The sequence below is a fragment of the Bombyx mori genome, chromosome 1 (assembly GCF_030269925.1).
Source record: "Bombyx mori chromosome 1, ASM3026992v2".
Taxonomy (NCBI): domain Eukaryota; kingdom Metazoa; phylum Arthropoda; class Insecta; order Lepidoptera; family Bombycidae; genus Bombyx; species Bombyx mori.
In genome coordinates this window covers 15,078,452-15,092,078 of record NC_085107.1, presented here as the reverse complement: position 1 = coordinate 15,092,078, position 13,627 = coordinate 15,078,452, and the positions used below count along the sequence as shown (strand labels likewise).

The following is a 13,627-nucleotide window of genomic DNA, read 5'->3' as shown; positions in this document are numbered from 1 at the left end:
ACTAATGACAATGATGAAGCAATAAGACCTTCTTGGCGTAAACGGTAAGACATCTCGTGTAATGTGTCGATATTCAAATCCCGCAGATAGGTATCTATTTTTTATATATACCCGCAATTAATAAAATTTGCGCAAATACTATACAATCAGACAAAGATCTCAAGTCTCAAGCTGGATCATTGAGGTTGTGAAGTCCATTTTCATCGAAAATCACTTCATATGAGGAAGGTTGTGAAATCACTCATGCGCCTATGGAATTTAAAAAAGCACACAAACAATGAAATAATGATTTATGCGTCTCATTTCAGAACTTTCTAGTATTTCAATGAAAATCGGAATGGTCTAGAAAATCAAGATAATTATGCAAGATACGTAGGTTACATATTTTAACTGCTTGCAGAAAACCATAGTGAGTAAATAGCTCGAATGAAAATTGCAGTTTCTTTATGTAACTTCGTCCATATTTCAATACGCGTACGCGTCTCGTTATTGTGTTTATAAACTCTTACATGTAACATGAACTAATACATAAATTTAATCAGTCTTCTTGACAGTGTGTTATTTTTGAAAAATATTGTGTAAAAAACAACAGTCGTCATTTTAGTAGGTACCTTTTGATAAACCAACACTAACAAATGGTAAGATTCTCGAAAATAGAGCGGTTATCTTTTAAACATCCAGAATAACCGGAAAGTACTAAACTGACTGCATTGAAACCAGCACGCATGCATAGCACGAGCAATGTACGAGTGAGTAACACAGTTATCATAGAATTGATGCGCCAAATGTACGGCCTAGAACAGTAGTTCCCAATCTTTTTTGGGTCATGCCCCAATGTATCATTTCTAAAATTTTTATGGCCCTATACATCACTATTAACATTAAAAAAATTATTTGTTCACTTAATAAACATAAATGATAGACAGGCTTTAGGAAGAAATCACTATGAAATTGTTATCAAAGTACAGTAGTTAAATAATATTTCAAAACATTATAAAACACATAATACATATAAAAAACTGTAATTCAAATTCAAAATATTTTTAATACAGATTTTCTGTATTAATTTAGTGGGGTTGTCCCCTATTTTATCAAATTGCCCACTTGTGGTGTGTGGGCCCCACGTTGGGAAGCATCGGCCTAGAAGGATCGCGGGGGATGTTGCAAGCTGACTTCGTGTTATTAAACATATAATATAATTAGGTATATACAACCAGTATATATGCTGCACGTAGTAAATGACATCTTTTTTCATTAATTATAGCAAGTAAATTATTTCCATTTCTATTTTTTGAAAAGGTATCTTTATACCCTGTACGCTGAATATTTAATGATCTAAGTACTTCGTAGTAATTTTATATTTCCTATTATACTATTAGATAACATTTTAAACCTAAAATGCTATTGTTAAGAGCTGTGATTTTGTTTTTGGTTAAAAACAATGAATTTTTCCCCTTCAAGCTATGTACAGTGTATATTAAAGAACTCACTAAGTATGAATACTACACACACAATGATTAGCAATAGTATTGTTTGCTACTACTCGGTTAACAATCGGTACTAACAATCAAGTGTCTCGGTTTGAAGGGTTGGAGCAGCCACTATATGTTACAATTCGATTGAGTCTTCTACCGCGTGGGTCAAGTTGGGAAGCAACTTGTGATTTCTATGGCTCCAGGAACCATTCATCACCAGGCGGGCAATGAGCACGTTCACCAATCTCTTCTTCAGCCCGTCTCCACCCAATGCTGAGTGTAGGTCTTTTCGAGTGCACCACATTCTCTTCGGTCTCTTGCCTTTCTCATTCAGTCTCTACCAATCACTTTGGCCAGGTCATCGGTCTACCTGGTTGGCTGTCTGCCCACGTTACGACTTCCAATACGAGGTCTCCACTCCAGTACTTTTGTGCCCCACCAATTGTCAGTGCGACGGCATATACCAATCTACGTAAATCAATAATATATCGACGCTTGAAAGGCAAACGTGACTAAGCGACAATAACTGCTTTGTACATAAATGATAGGCAATAACCATATTCGATGCGCAAAAAAAAAAATATTTCTAGGTCTATTAAAATCATTTCAATCCTACAGCTAGACTCGTTAAAAAAGAACTTTTTTCAGGTATTTCAACTTTAAATTAGTCTACTGTAAAGTTCACTCATTATCGCTTAGTCACGTTTGCCTTTCAAGCGTCGATATATAAATTTCATTACGGCTTTGAACAGTTTTAATTTCAATTCTCACCAAATTTTAAACTACATTCATTCCTCTAAATAAAAAGAAAAACAGTAAAATTTATAGCTATGCGAATTCCACTAGAATTTATAAATAAACTATAGGTTAATATTTTTGGCTCTTAAAGTGAAAGGGAAGTATAATTGATTAACACAAAAAAGCCTAGATTATCACACACGAATACATCGTGCGAAAGAATCTTGTTCGTACAATTGCAAAAAACAGGTATTAATCGAACGACAATCGACGAGCAAGCAAAACCTATTTTTTGAGTAATAAAACTCTTAATTGAAATAGGACATACGATTCTTAATCGCAATTAAGACGAGTACAGTATAAGCGCAGTCGAATCGCTAGGTCTATATGAGCTCCAACAGCTCCTGGCTAATGAACACTAATCCAAACCATTGTTTGAATCTAACCGATCTTCCATGTAATCAACATCAAAGAATCCAAACCTTGGTTTAATTAGAAAACGCCTATTCGTAGCAAACTAAATCTTCTTTGTTAATGAAAATCCGATATCCCTCAGCGAATTGAACGATTTTCACAAATTGATTCGTAATTGAGATTCGATTGTACGAATTAGAGTGAGTTTAGTTTGGGATGGAATTGGCGCAATAACCTGTCGCCGTTTGGCCCGTGCCTAGCCTATTTTTAGAGCATCCAATAGAGACAGACTTACTGGCGCTTAATTTATTGACACAATCTTTTTTACTATCGATACAAATTGTCGATAAGACTTTCTTTTTCGAAGCCTGATCTCATTTATAAAAACTTTACAGAGATTTAAAGTTCAAAACTGTAATTAATATTCATATGGCCTCAAATATTGGATCAGGTAGAGTGCAAAGGGAGGCACATCATGGAGAATAATGTCTTCGGGAATTAATAAAATCATGTATTTCAACGCTCGTATGCAAAGAAATATTTTTAACAGATGATTTTACCGTCCTCGCCGAACCCGTCACTTGCGATTATAGGCTCGAAGAGTGAATCAACCCATAGACACACACAGTCCTCTGTGTTTCTTGCCAGATCTTCTCAGTGGGTCGCGTTTCCGATCCGGTGGTAGATTCTCAAAATTGAGGATCATCGACGCAAGGAGGAGAGGAGATAATACTAGTAATCCTGCGTACTGGCCACAAACTTTAATATTTTTATTACTAAAAAACGTCCGAGACTTTTTTCTTTGTAGATTTTCAAGAATTTAATTTGTAGTTCATTTTCATTTGAATTTCATTACTTTTCGCCTTGATTGCCTTATTATGAATGAATTAATGCCGAAAATAAACGGAGAATGTCAGATTTGAACGCCATTACAGTTTGAGACTGTTTCGCTAACTAAAACTATACATACCTACAAACACGTAGCGTGTCTGAACAGTACACCAGTCTCACAGGACAGGAACATGGAGCGTAGAGAGGCGTAGTTGTCAAGCCTTCGAGACAATGAAACCAATGCGGTGACCAGCATGCTCGCCCGACTTAATCAAGTTACCTAATCAAGAAAACAACGATAACAAATCCTGCCCCATCTAAATATGTTACATTACACGCAGTGCCACAAACTTTACTTATTATTTTTCCATCGCAAGTTTTATGGTTACAACCTAAGTAATTGCCAACAAAACTAATTTTTATATCAGCTACACTTAGATCGGTTAAATACACAATATATTTGACAGTAGTTTATTTGTTAAATGCACAATCTGCATTGATGTATTTTCTTGACATTTCATGTATTAACTATACTTTTCAATTTCTCTGAAGTATTATAGTAAAATGATTATTTTTAGCGAGAATATTTGCAATGCATTTTTGTTTCGGTACAGCGCCTACGTACTTCAACTATTGAAATAAAGAATATGAGTTAACATATTTTAAGGCAAAAGTAGATGTCAATAAATTGAAAACAAACAGAGTCTATCTCGGTTAGAAAGGTGCGGGATTAATCATTAATACCTTCGAGTTAAGAAAGACTGATCAATACTTCGTCTTTCATATTATTCCAGCTCAGTACGTGACGGTATTTTAAGATGATATCAATAAACAACAGTACCTATATCTTTACATCACAGAAAAATATAGAGTTATTAAGTAAAAAAATAATATTAGCATCTGTAATTTGAATAATGTCTGTCACAATGAAGGGATACTACTGTTCCGTGAAATAAAACTGTCAATTGACAAGTAGTATTACAATAAAAGCTCTTTTTTCACAGGAGGTTCCGTAAATATGCCGTAAATACAGAAACCGTGAATATGAAACTGTCTTTTTACAAAGGATATTCGGTTCAATACCTACATATTGTAATTCTTTTTATCAATATCTACGTACCGCTGTACTAATTAGATCCATGAATAAATAAATCTTTACCTGCGAATATGGGAATTAGGTCGCATTTTTTTTATCTGCGAATAGTGAAAATGGGATTGAAGGAAGCGCGAATAAGGAACTTTTACTGTACATACTTTTATTATTAGTAGATACTTAATGCCATTATTGTCGACGATAACACCGAGCCCCGATTTTAAATATTTGCCCTTTACTTATTTTATTAATATTATTAATTTAATTGTTGTAAAGTTTCTAGGGAAAGAACAGATAAAGAAAAATTGGTAATTAATAGTTTTTGAACGTTTCCCGGTAATGATACTAGTAAAAGTATATCGTACTTGTCTCGTATGGACATTTGGAATTTAATTTATGTAAAATTAAACTCTGAATTTTTGATTAATTGTTTTATTGTGACGTGCGTGCGTGCCTTCGTGCAATCGCTTTTTTTTTTCCTACCTAAGCTGAGAGCCTTGAGAGGCTATTTCAGCGGAACCCTAACGTTTGTAGGTGAACTCACGGGGCTCAAACCTGATGACGTTGCTAACACGAACCCTAGCAAGAGCCGTGCTTCGCAGAATCTATCATAGGATCGGAAACGCAACCCACTGAGAAGATCCGGCGAGAAACTCAGTGGGCTGTGTCTGGGAGTTAATTTACTAACGGTGACCGGTGCTTGAAGTACCTAGAAGCACCGTTAGTGGATCGGGAGGATCCGAGATGACGTGTTTTGGGCGACGTCGACTGCTTTCCATTCTGTCCGCAGGATCGGGAGTGCAATCGCAAAGAGGTTTATATCGATGAAATATGTCTATTGAATATTAGTTTTTTGAAATACACAAACGTCGGCGCGAACAGTACTACATGTTAAATTAAATCAAGAGTATGTACCAATTTACATTTAAATGCGTTCACACGGTGTTACTTTAATTAAAAGTTACAAGACACCATATTATTATGTTCTCCATTTTTTTTTTCTTTTGTAATTACATCGAATTTTTTGTTGTTTCGCTATTTAAAAAATCATCTACCTAGAACGGTTAAAGTAATTTTGTTTGTACCAAAGCCTATTTTAGTGGTTGCTATGTATTTACTGTGTAGTATGACTACACTATGTAGTGTACATATGCACATGCACAGTGTGTATAGTAGCACCACCACATCTTTTCCAGTTTATGTAGTAATTTTTTTCCCTTCCTTTCCTGATAGCCTTGAGAGGCTATAAATTAGCGTTACCCTAGCGTGTACGTGAGCTCACGGAGCTCAAACCGGGAGTGTTGCTAACACTGGCCCTAGCAAGAGCAGTGATTCACAGAATCTACCACCGGATCGGAAACGCAACCCATTGAGAAGATCCGGCGAGAAACTCAGTGGGCTGTATCTATGGGATGTCGTAATAGGCGGCTAGACAATACACTGGTGAATGGGCAGCCGCGTCCTTAGGTATTATATTATTTTATTTATTGATTAGCTGGTTGGACGAGCTCATGGCCCATCTGGTGTTAAGTGGTTACCGGAGTCCATAGACATGTACAACGAAAATGCCGCCACCTACCCTTTTTTTTTTTTTTTTTAACGCTGGGGAATCCATTTACGGATACCCGGTCGAGGGGGGTAACGGACCGGGTTATGTCGGACTCCGGCGCCTCCTGAGAGGAAGAAGGGGAGAAGAGAAGAGCCGAGGTCCTTCACCTCCCCCAATTTCTCACAGGAGACTACGCCTTGAAAAAGGCGCGCGAAGCACTTGCCCCGCAGAACGACTACCGACTAAACCCCATCGAGCCCCACCACTCCGACTCCACGAAACCCACGGTACCGCACAGTGCGCGCCGAAGGCTCGCCGTCGCCGGTACCCATCCTGTTAATAGGACGGCACTCCATCCCCGGGAAAATCCCGCAGGACGTCGTCTCGGAGACACACCGTGAGCGGTGCACAGGAGCCACCTTGCGCCGCCTCACCACCGGACCAACAGCCGAGTACCGGGCACCCCCGCACCCGGCACCCGACAGCCCCTACGGGAGATGAACGGGAGCTTCGCGCCCGTGCCGCCCACTCCGCCTTCTTCGCTGTGAAGCCGAAGAGGGATCCCACTCCCTTTCGCGCTCCTCAGCCTCACGGAACGCCATGACCAGGTCGCAAAACCTGGTCATGGCCTCCCAAGAATTCTGGTCCTCTAGCATGCGGGCGATGACAGCCCGCAAGGAGAGGTCTCTCCCCAGCACCGCGATGAGGTCTCGCCGCGAGCGCTCCCAACGCGGGCACGCTTCGAGTGCATGCTGAGCGTCATCGTCCGGATGCCCGCACTGGTGGCAACCCGGATGTGGCTCTCTCCTGCAGACCTTCCACAGGTACCTCCCGAAGCAACCATGCCCCGAGAGGACCTGCGTTAAGTGGAAGGAGAGCACGCCGTGTCGTCTATCTGACCATGCCTCCAGCACGGGCACCAGGGCCTCGAGGGTGCGTCGGCGAGTGACTGAAGTTTGGCCAAGCTCCTCCAGCAACCGCTCCCTCCACTTGGCGTACGCCAGATGACGCGCAGCACGCCTCCACCGACCGACAGCCGACGGGCCGAGCGTCCGTCCCCGACTCAGGGACTGTGTTCTGCGCCGGTATACCGCAGCTGCTACCTCAGCCTCGAGATCCCAAGGAAGGGAACCGGCGAGGGCGCAGGCGACCTCCCGGGAGATCGTACGGTACCCCCTGATGACTCTCACCGCGAGCACCCGCTGCGCTCGTAGCAGCAAAGCTGCATTGCGCGCAGAGAGTGCGGGCGACCACACCGGAGCGCCGTACAAAGCCATACTGCGCACGACCCCCAGGTACAGACGCCGGACGCCGGCGCTGCAACCACCGACGTTGGGGAGAAGACGGGCTAGTGCGCCCGCCATCCCCAGCAGCTTCGGGACTAACTCACCAAAGTGGTGGTCGAAGCGCCATCGACTGTCCAGCACAAGGCCCAAATATTTGAGCTTCGGCTGGACAGCGATCGATACTCCGCCGACTATGAGATTCGCTCCCGGAGGAGGTCCCCTCCGGACTGGGTGAAAGCACACCGCTTCGGACTTGCGGAGGGCCACCTCAAGACCTAATCTCCGAATGCGACTAACGACGATGGAGACCGCCGCCGTCGCAAGGATCGCTGCGGCTCTGTAGTCGGCTCCGCGGGCCGTCACCAGCGTGTCGTCGGCATAGCACACTACGTCGACGCCACGCAGGCTAGCACCGCGCAGGACCCAGTCGAAACCGATGTCCCACAGGAGTGGTCCCAGTACCGACCCCTGCGGGACCCCGCACGACACCGCTTTCTGTCCCCACCCCCTCCTCTCGGGGAAGACTACATTTCGCCCTGAGAGGTAATCCTCTATCAGGGTCCGGAGACTAGGGGGGACGCGGTGAAACCGGAGCGATTCCACGATCGTGCTCCAAGGGATCGTGTTGAAGGCGTTGGCGATATCAATCGACACAGCCAACAACACGCCCCCCTCGGAGCACGCACGATCGGAGAGGTGGCGGACGCGCAAGACAGCGTCCATGGTGGAGCGACCTCTCCGGAAACCATATTGGTTAGGAGCCAGGTCAGGCCCAACGCTTTCGAGGTGCTGGACGAGGCGACTGGCGACGATGCGCTCGAGGAGCTTACCAGCCTCGTCCAGCACGACGATTGGGCGGTACCCGCTTGGCTCGTCACGTGGCCGGCCTTCCTTAGGAATAAGGACAAGCCGACCAGTCTTCCATGGCTCTGGGAACCTGCCCTCACGGAGGCACCTGCTGAATAGCCCTTGGAGGGCAGGCCCCAAGCCGTCACCTGTCAAGGCGAGCGCCCACGCTTGGGACGAGATCCCATCGGGACCGGGTGCCGTGCGCTTAGCCCGCATCCTCTGCACAGCCAAATCGAACTCCACCTGGGAGACGTCCTCAAGCTCTTCGCTATCAGCAATCCGCGCCATTGTCATCACAGGGGGGACGAAGGCCGTCCCGGATAAATCGGGAAACAGACCCCCGACTACCCGCTGCAATGTTTCCGGCGGCAGGGTGCTGGTTGCGGGAGGAGCCCAACGGCGAAGCGCATTACGCGCCAGCCTGTAGGGCCGCCCCCACGGGTCACGGTCCAGCGAGGCCAGTAGGTCGTTCCAGGCGGCCTCCTTCGCCTCCCCGATAGCCAAGCGCAGGGTTCTTATCGCCGTCCTGTACACTTCGTACAGGCGGTCCTCCTCGTTGGGGTCCCGGCGCGTTCTTCGTCGTCGATATCGCTGGTATGTGCGACGACTAATATCGCATAGCCGGCGCTGGCTGGCGATCTCCTCGGTCCACCAATGAACTTGGCGCTTAGGAGCGAGAGCTCTCACGCGAGGCATAGCAGCGTCACACACCCGTGACATTGCCTCGCGCAGACGCTCCACCCCCTCGCACACGTCTGCTGGCTCGCCAAGCGAGTCAAGACGCCACGCCTGCACTATGGCCGCCTCACGCAACCGCTCGATGTTGAGGCGCTTCTGGGCCCAACGAGGACCCCTAGCGCTGCCACTGATGGGCAAGGAAAAGCCCCGAACAGAACCGACCGGGGTCGCGGCGACACTGAATCGGATGTAACGGTGGTCGGAGAGGGTCTCCTCGCCAACCATCACCGCCCAACCGCGTACGCGATATGCGACGTCAGGCGTGGCGAATGTAACGTCCACCACGGATCCGCCCAAACGTCGCACGCATGTGAGTTCCGTACCGCGATTGAGGATGAGGAGACCGCTTCCGACCAGCCACTCCTCCACCGCTCTACCTCTGGGGCACGTCCTAGAGGAACCCCAAGACAATGACTTGGCATTTAGGTCACCTAGAACGAGAATCCGTCGGAAGTGCGACCTTCCAACGACGCGGCTGAGCTCGCTGAGGAAAACCTCAAACTCGGCGAGCGTCCTGTTTGGGGAAAAGTACACTCCCAACACGAATATCTCGGCCCAGAGGACGGCAACGAAGCCGCGACCTCTTTCAACAACGGCAAACGTAGGCGGAGCACCCACACAACAACGCCGGATGATTGCCACTCGGCCCTCCAAATCGGCCGCCCAATCGGGGCTCGAAGGGACCCGATACGGCTCGGCGACCACCGCAAGATGGGTCAACCCCTCCGCCATGCTCTGGAACAAAAGGTCCTGAGCTCTGGCGCAATGGTTGAGATTCCCCTGCAGGAATCGAAGGACACCTGTCATAGCAGGACGCCATTCGATGTCTCCATAGCCGTACCGGGCTGCCTCCGTGCATTTTCAAGTGCAGCGGAAGTTCCTCTTCTAAGTCTCGGTCTCGGGGACTTGGCACAAGCCTTGCTCCCGGAGACATGGTCCGCCGGTCTGCCGGCAGCGGTACATACAGCGCAGTGTGGTGCAAGAGAGCAGCCGGCCGCTACGTGGCCGGTCTGGCCACACCGATAACAATCCCGGCTGCGGTCGACCGACGAAGGACATCGGGCGCTCACGTGCCCTAGCTCATGGCATCGGAAGCACTGTAGCTTCTTAGCCTCTAACAAACAAGCGCGGAGCACGCTCCAACCAACCCTCAGTTTTGGAACGGCGAGAACCTTCATCGTGGCAACGACGGGCAACCGGACCAATACTTGACCCATCCCGCCTGGGCCATACTTGATGTCTCCGATCTTCACCGCATCAGGAGCGCATTCGCCAATCCGGGCAAGCTCCGCGGTAAGTTCCTCCGGCATCAGGGAGTCGTCCAGTCCGCTGATGCGGATGGCTGCAGTCGTTACTGGCCTGGTCACTATGACCCCTTCTGCGGGCAGAACCTCACGAAGCTTTTGGGCCAGGAGATCGGCCTTGGCGCTCTGGTCTGCACCTTCCACTACCAGCACCTTAGACCCAGTCACTGCAGACCGGATGCGCTGGATGGGTATTCCAAGTGCCCCAGGATCAACCTTGGCCCTCGCTTCGGCGAGTACAGTGCGGTACGTGAGTCCTCTTTCCACGGCCTCTGGTTGCAGCTTGAGGACAACGGCCTGAGTGCGTGGAGGGCGCAGCTTCTTCTCTTTCCTCTTTACAGAAGACCGGTCTTTCCTTTCCGCTTCAGCGATAGCTGCCGCTGGAACCGTCCTCACTGCTTCCTCCCTCGGTCGAGCACCCCTACGGGTGACCGTTGACCAGCTCTCGATCATGGAAGCTGGAGCCGGGAGGAAGGTGTGCGTTTCGGATGAAGCCGCTTGCGCGGTGACACTTCTCTTGGGGCCACGCATCCTCTTTTTCGCCAATGTCATCGGTGGCACTGATGACGGTGCCGCATCCGGTGCAGCGTCAACGACGACAGGGGGATTAGACGATTCTTCCCGGCTCCTCTGCTTGTCCGCCGCTAGCGGTGGTCGCATTCGGGGCTCCGGTAGAAGCCGTGCCTCCAGCCCTTCAAAGCGAGCGTCGAGCATAGTGCCGACAGCTCGCATAATGCGCTGTAGGCGCAACTCCTCCTCTTCCTCCTTGGTGTTCGGGGCCGGGGTCGCAGTCGATGTGGGCAACGCTAGCACCTGCGAAACCCTCGCCAACTCCCTTCTAACTTCATCGAGCTCCTTACGCAGTTGCAGGATCTCCTGCTCCTGCTTGACGTTGACCGCTCGCAGTCTCTTAGCCTCTTCGGCTGCGGTGTAGCCCACAAGGTCCTCCGTGGCCTCCTTGACAGTGCGATATGAGTTCTAAGATCTCAGTTTTTTACAGTATACCAGCATATTGTGATTTCCAATCGGCACTTAATGGAGATAGGACGTAGGGTGTCATACTATACGGCTTAACGGGTGGGGCAGCTATTATACAGTATAATCGAGACTATGAACGCATAAAAAAATAATATTAATATTTTTGTGTTAATTATTTAATTTTAGACTATGCGACGCCACAAACGTTTAATTATTTAAATGTGGAGACATTTAAGTGGTGTTTAGTTGTAAGGTTAGTTTTTATATAGCTTAAGTACAGTGTTTGTCTTCCAAATAAAATAAAATAAAATGTCTCGATGTGGATGGCAGCGTTCACGTTATTGTATATATCTATAGTCTCCATAGACACAGCCCACTGAGTTTCTCGCCGGATCTTCTCAGTGGGTCGCGTTTCCGATCCAGTGTCATAGTACATAGAATCAGAAAAATCATTTTTAAAACCACGTGAATGTGGCAAGACATTCTTATGAATAGTTTACGAATCGCTCTTTATTTTTCAAATAGCAACTCACTACTCGGAGACGTGGGTCAGTGCAAAGACATTTTTAACAAATATCATCGATAGCTGATGACCTAAGAACTAGAGCCGATAAAAGAGCTGTTTACTTATACTAGAGGTCCCGCAGCAGTCGAAATTCGACTATAATTAATTGGAATTGTAGTAGTTTCTACACTATTATGATTGTATTTTATACTTCTATAATTACAAATTTCTCCAAGACTACACTATAAAAAATATTAACAAAGACAAACCATATTCTATACTCAATTTGGCAACAGACGTCAGGAACAAAAGTTTGACAATAAATAGTATGCATGCGTGTGTGCGTCAAATACACGGTAATTAGTGTGTGTAATGTTTTCTTTATTGATTTAATGTATCTTTTATGGATTATTTTAAAAAAATATTAGCATTGTGCACTTCTTCTTTATATTCTCTATAAGTGTGGAAAATTTCATACTCCTCCGTCCACGCAATTTTCTTAAAAAGGGATACAAAGTTTTTGCTTCACGTATTAATATATAGATGATGTTCTAAGTAACTTCAGAAGTCTGAATAACACATTTTTTTAGGATAAGCTTTAGAGAAACATAATATAATCTTAATGCCAATAATTTTTCGCCGTGTGACAGCAGTGAGACTAAAATCTAATATGGAATGTATTCTTCTTCAAACAGAGTTTATCATATATCACGTCAAGATCTATAGTCGTATACTTGAGTTTTTTTTTCTATTTGGATTCATAACACTTCTCATCACTTGCCATTTAAAATTTAACCAAAATCTTTTTATACAAAGACATTTTTATTATTAATAAGCCTCAGCGTGCCTCGATCATAGTTTCAAAGAGCATCTAGCAAAATTTTAATTCTTTTAAAAAATTTGGCAATTTTTTTTTTTTGCAGAAACCTCTGACCGTTTAAATCCTCGCATTTATAATATAATAAAAAAATATACACTTTTTTCTTATATTCTAAATATCATTAAACGTTAAGGATTCAACATAATGTTTTTGACACTTTAATGGTTTCTCGAAGAAAAAGCTAATACTACAGTTTTTTTACCTACAAACATTTCAGACATAAAACTAGGCCTTGACCAAGTTTTTACATCTCTACGAACTGCCAACCTTGAGCAACTAACTACTTGGCTCGTACAAATTCAATTTATTTCTCAGGAAGATACCTTCTGCTGTTACAATAAAGTTCAAAATAGAAGTAGCCCCTTGTTGTTGAAATATTTGCAAGCTGTGTCCACGAATCGAGTCCGCCAGTAACATTTCATTAGGTACGTTTAGCAGTCGAAATGAAGGCAAAAAAGTGCTATATTAAATAGAAACTATGTATTTTATATCTTTGAACTCTTCGACGAGTGAACTAATCCATAGACAAAGCCCACTAAGTTTCTTTCTCCATGGATCGTGATTCAGCTCCGGTGGAGAATCTGCGAAGGCCTACTCTTGTTAGGGCCAGTATTAACAAATTCGCCCAGGTTGAGCTCGTGAGCAGCCTCTTAAGGCTATCAGTGAATACGTACTAAAAAAAACAAAAGAAAAGGATCCGGAGTATCAAATCCTTCTCTTCGATTTATTTTTCAATTCATTCATGCCGCCTGTCCCTAATTTGCCTCTAATGAATATACCATCCTACCTATTTCTTCCGAAAACCATGTGGGTAATCGTGTATCACTCGTATCTTAGGGTGAGTGTGGGCATTCAATTCGTGATATCTATGAAGTCCGGTACTCATTCAACACTATTTGGACTGTGAGCTCGCTTTTTAGTAGAACATAAAAAGTTTGCTTAGTCTAATTATTGACTCTGTTTGTAGACAACTGTTGTAAGTGTCTA

General features: G+C 45.3%; 1 protein-coding gene across 1 annotated transcript; it reads right to left on the bottom strand.

Moving 5' to 3' along the window:
- Window positions 1-1,608: 1,608 nt before the first annotated feature.
- LOC119629049 (uncharacterized) lies at window positions 1,609-11,288 on the bottom strand. The gene is made up of 5 exons (XM_062671241.1): window positions 11,283-11,288; window positions 9,815-11,234; window positions 8,048-9,554; window positions 7,380-7,516; window positions 1,609-1,748 (listed from the first exon to the last, which is right to left on the bottom strand). Exons 1-5 carry the CDS (start codon window positions 11,286-11,288, stop codon window positions 1,609-1,611), a joined length of 3,210 nt encoding a protein of 1,069 aa, XP_062527225.1.
- Between the last annotated feature and the right edge of the window lie 2,339 nt (window positions 11,289-13,627).

Excerpts from the sequence above, each read along its gene's own strand:
- LOC119629049 (XM_062671241.1), bottom strand. Across the intron at positions 9,555-9,814 it reads AAATGCACGGAGGCAGCCCG|GTCGCGGCTTCGTTGCCGTC; the intron begins GTACGGCTATGG and ends TTGTTGAAAGAG. Across the intron at positions 7,517-8,047 it reads TGCTCCGAGGGGGGCGTGTT|TCGATGGCGCTTCGACCACC; the intron begins GTTGGCTGTGTC and ends TGTGCTGGACAG.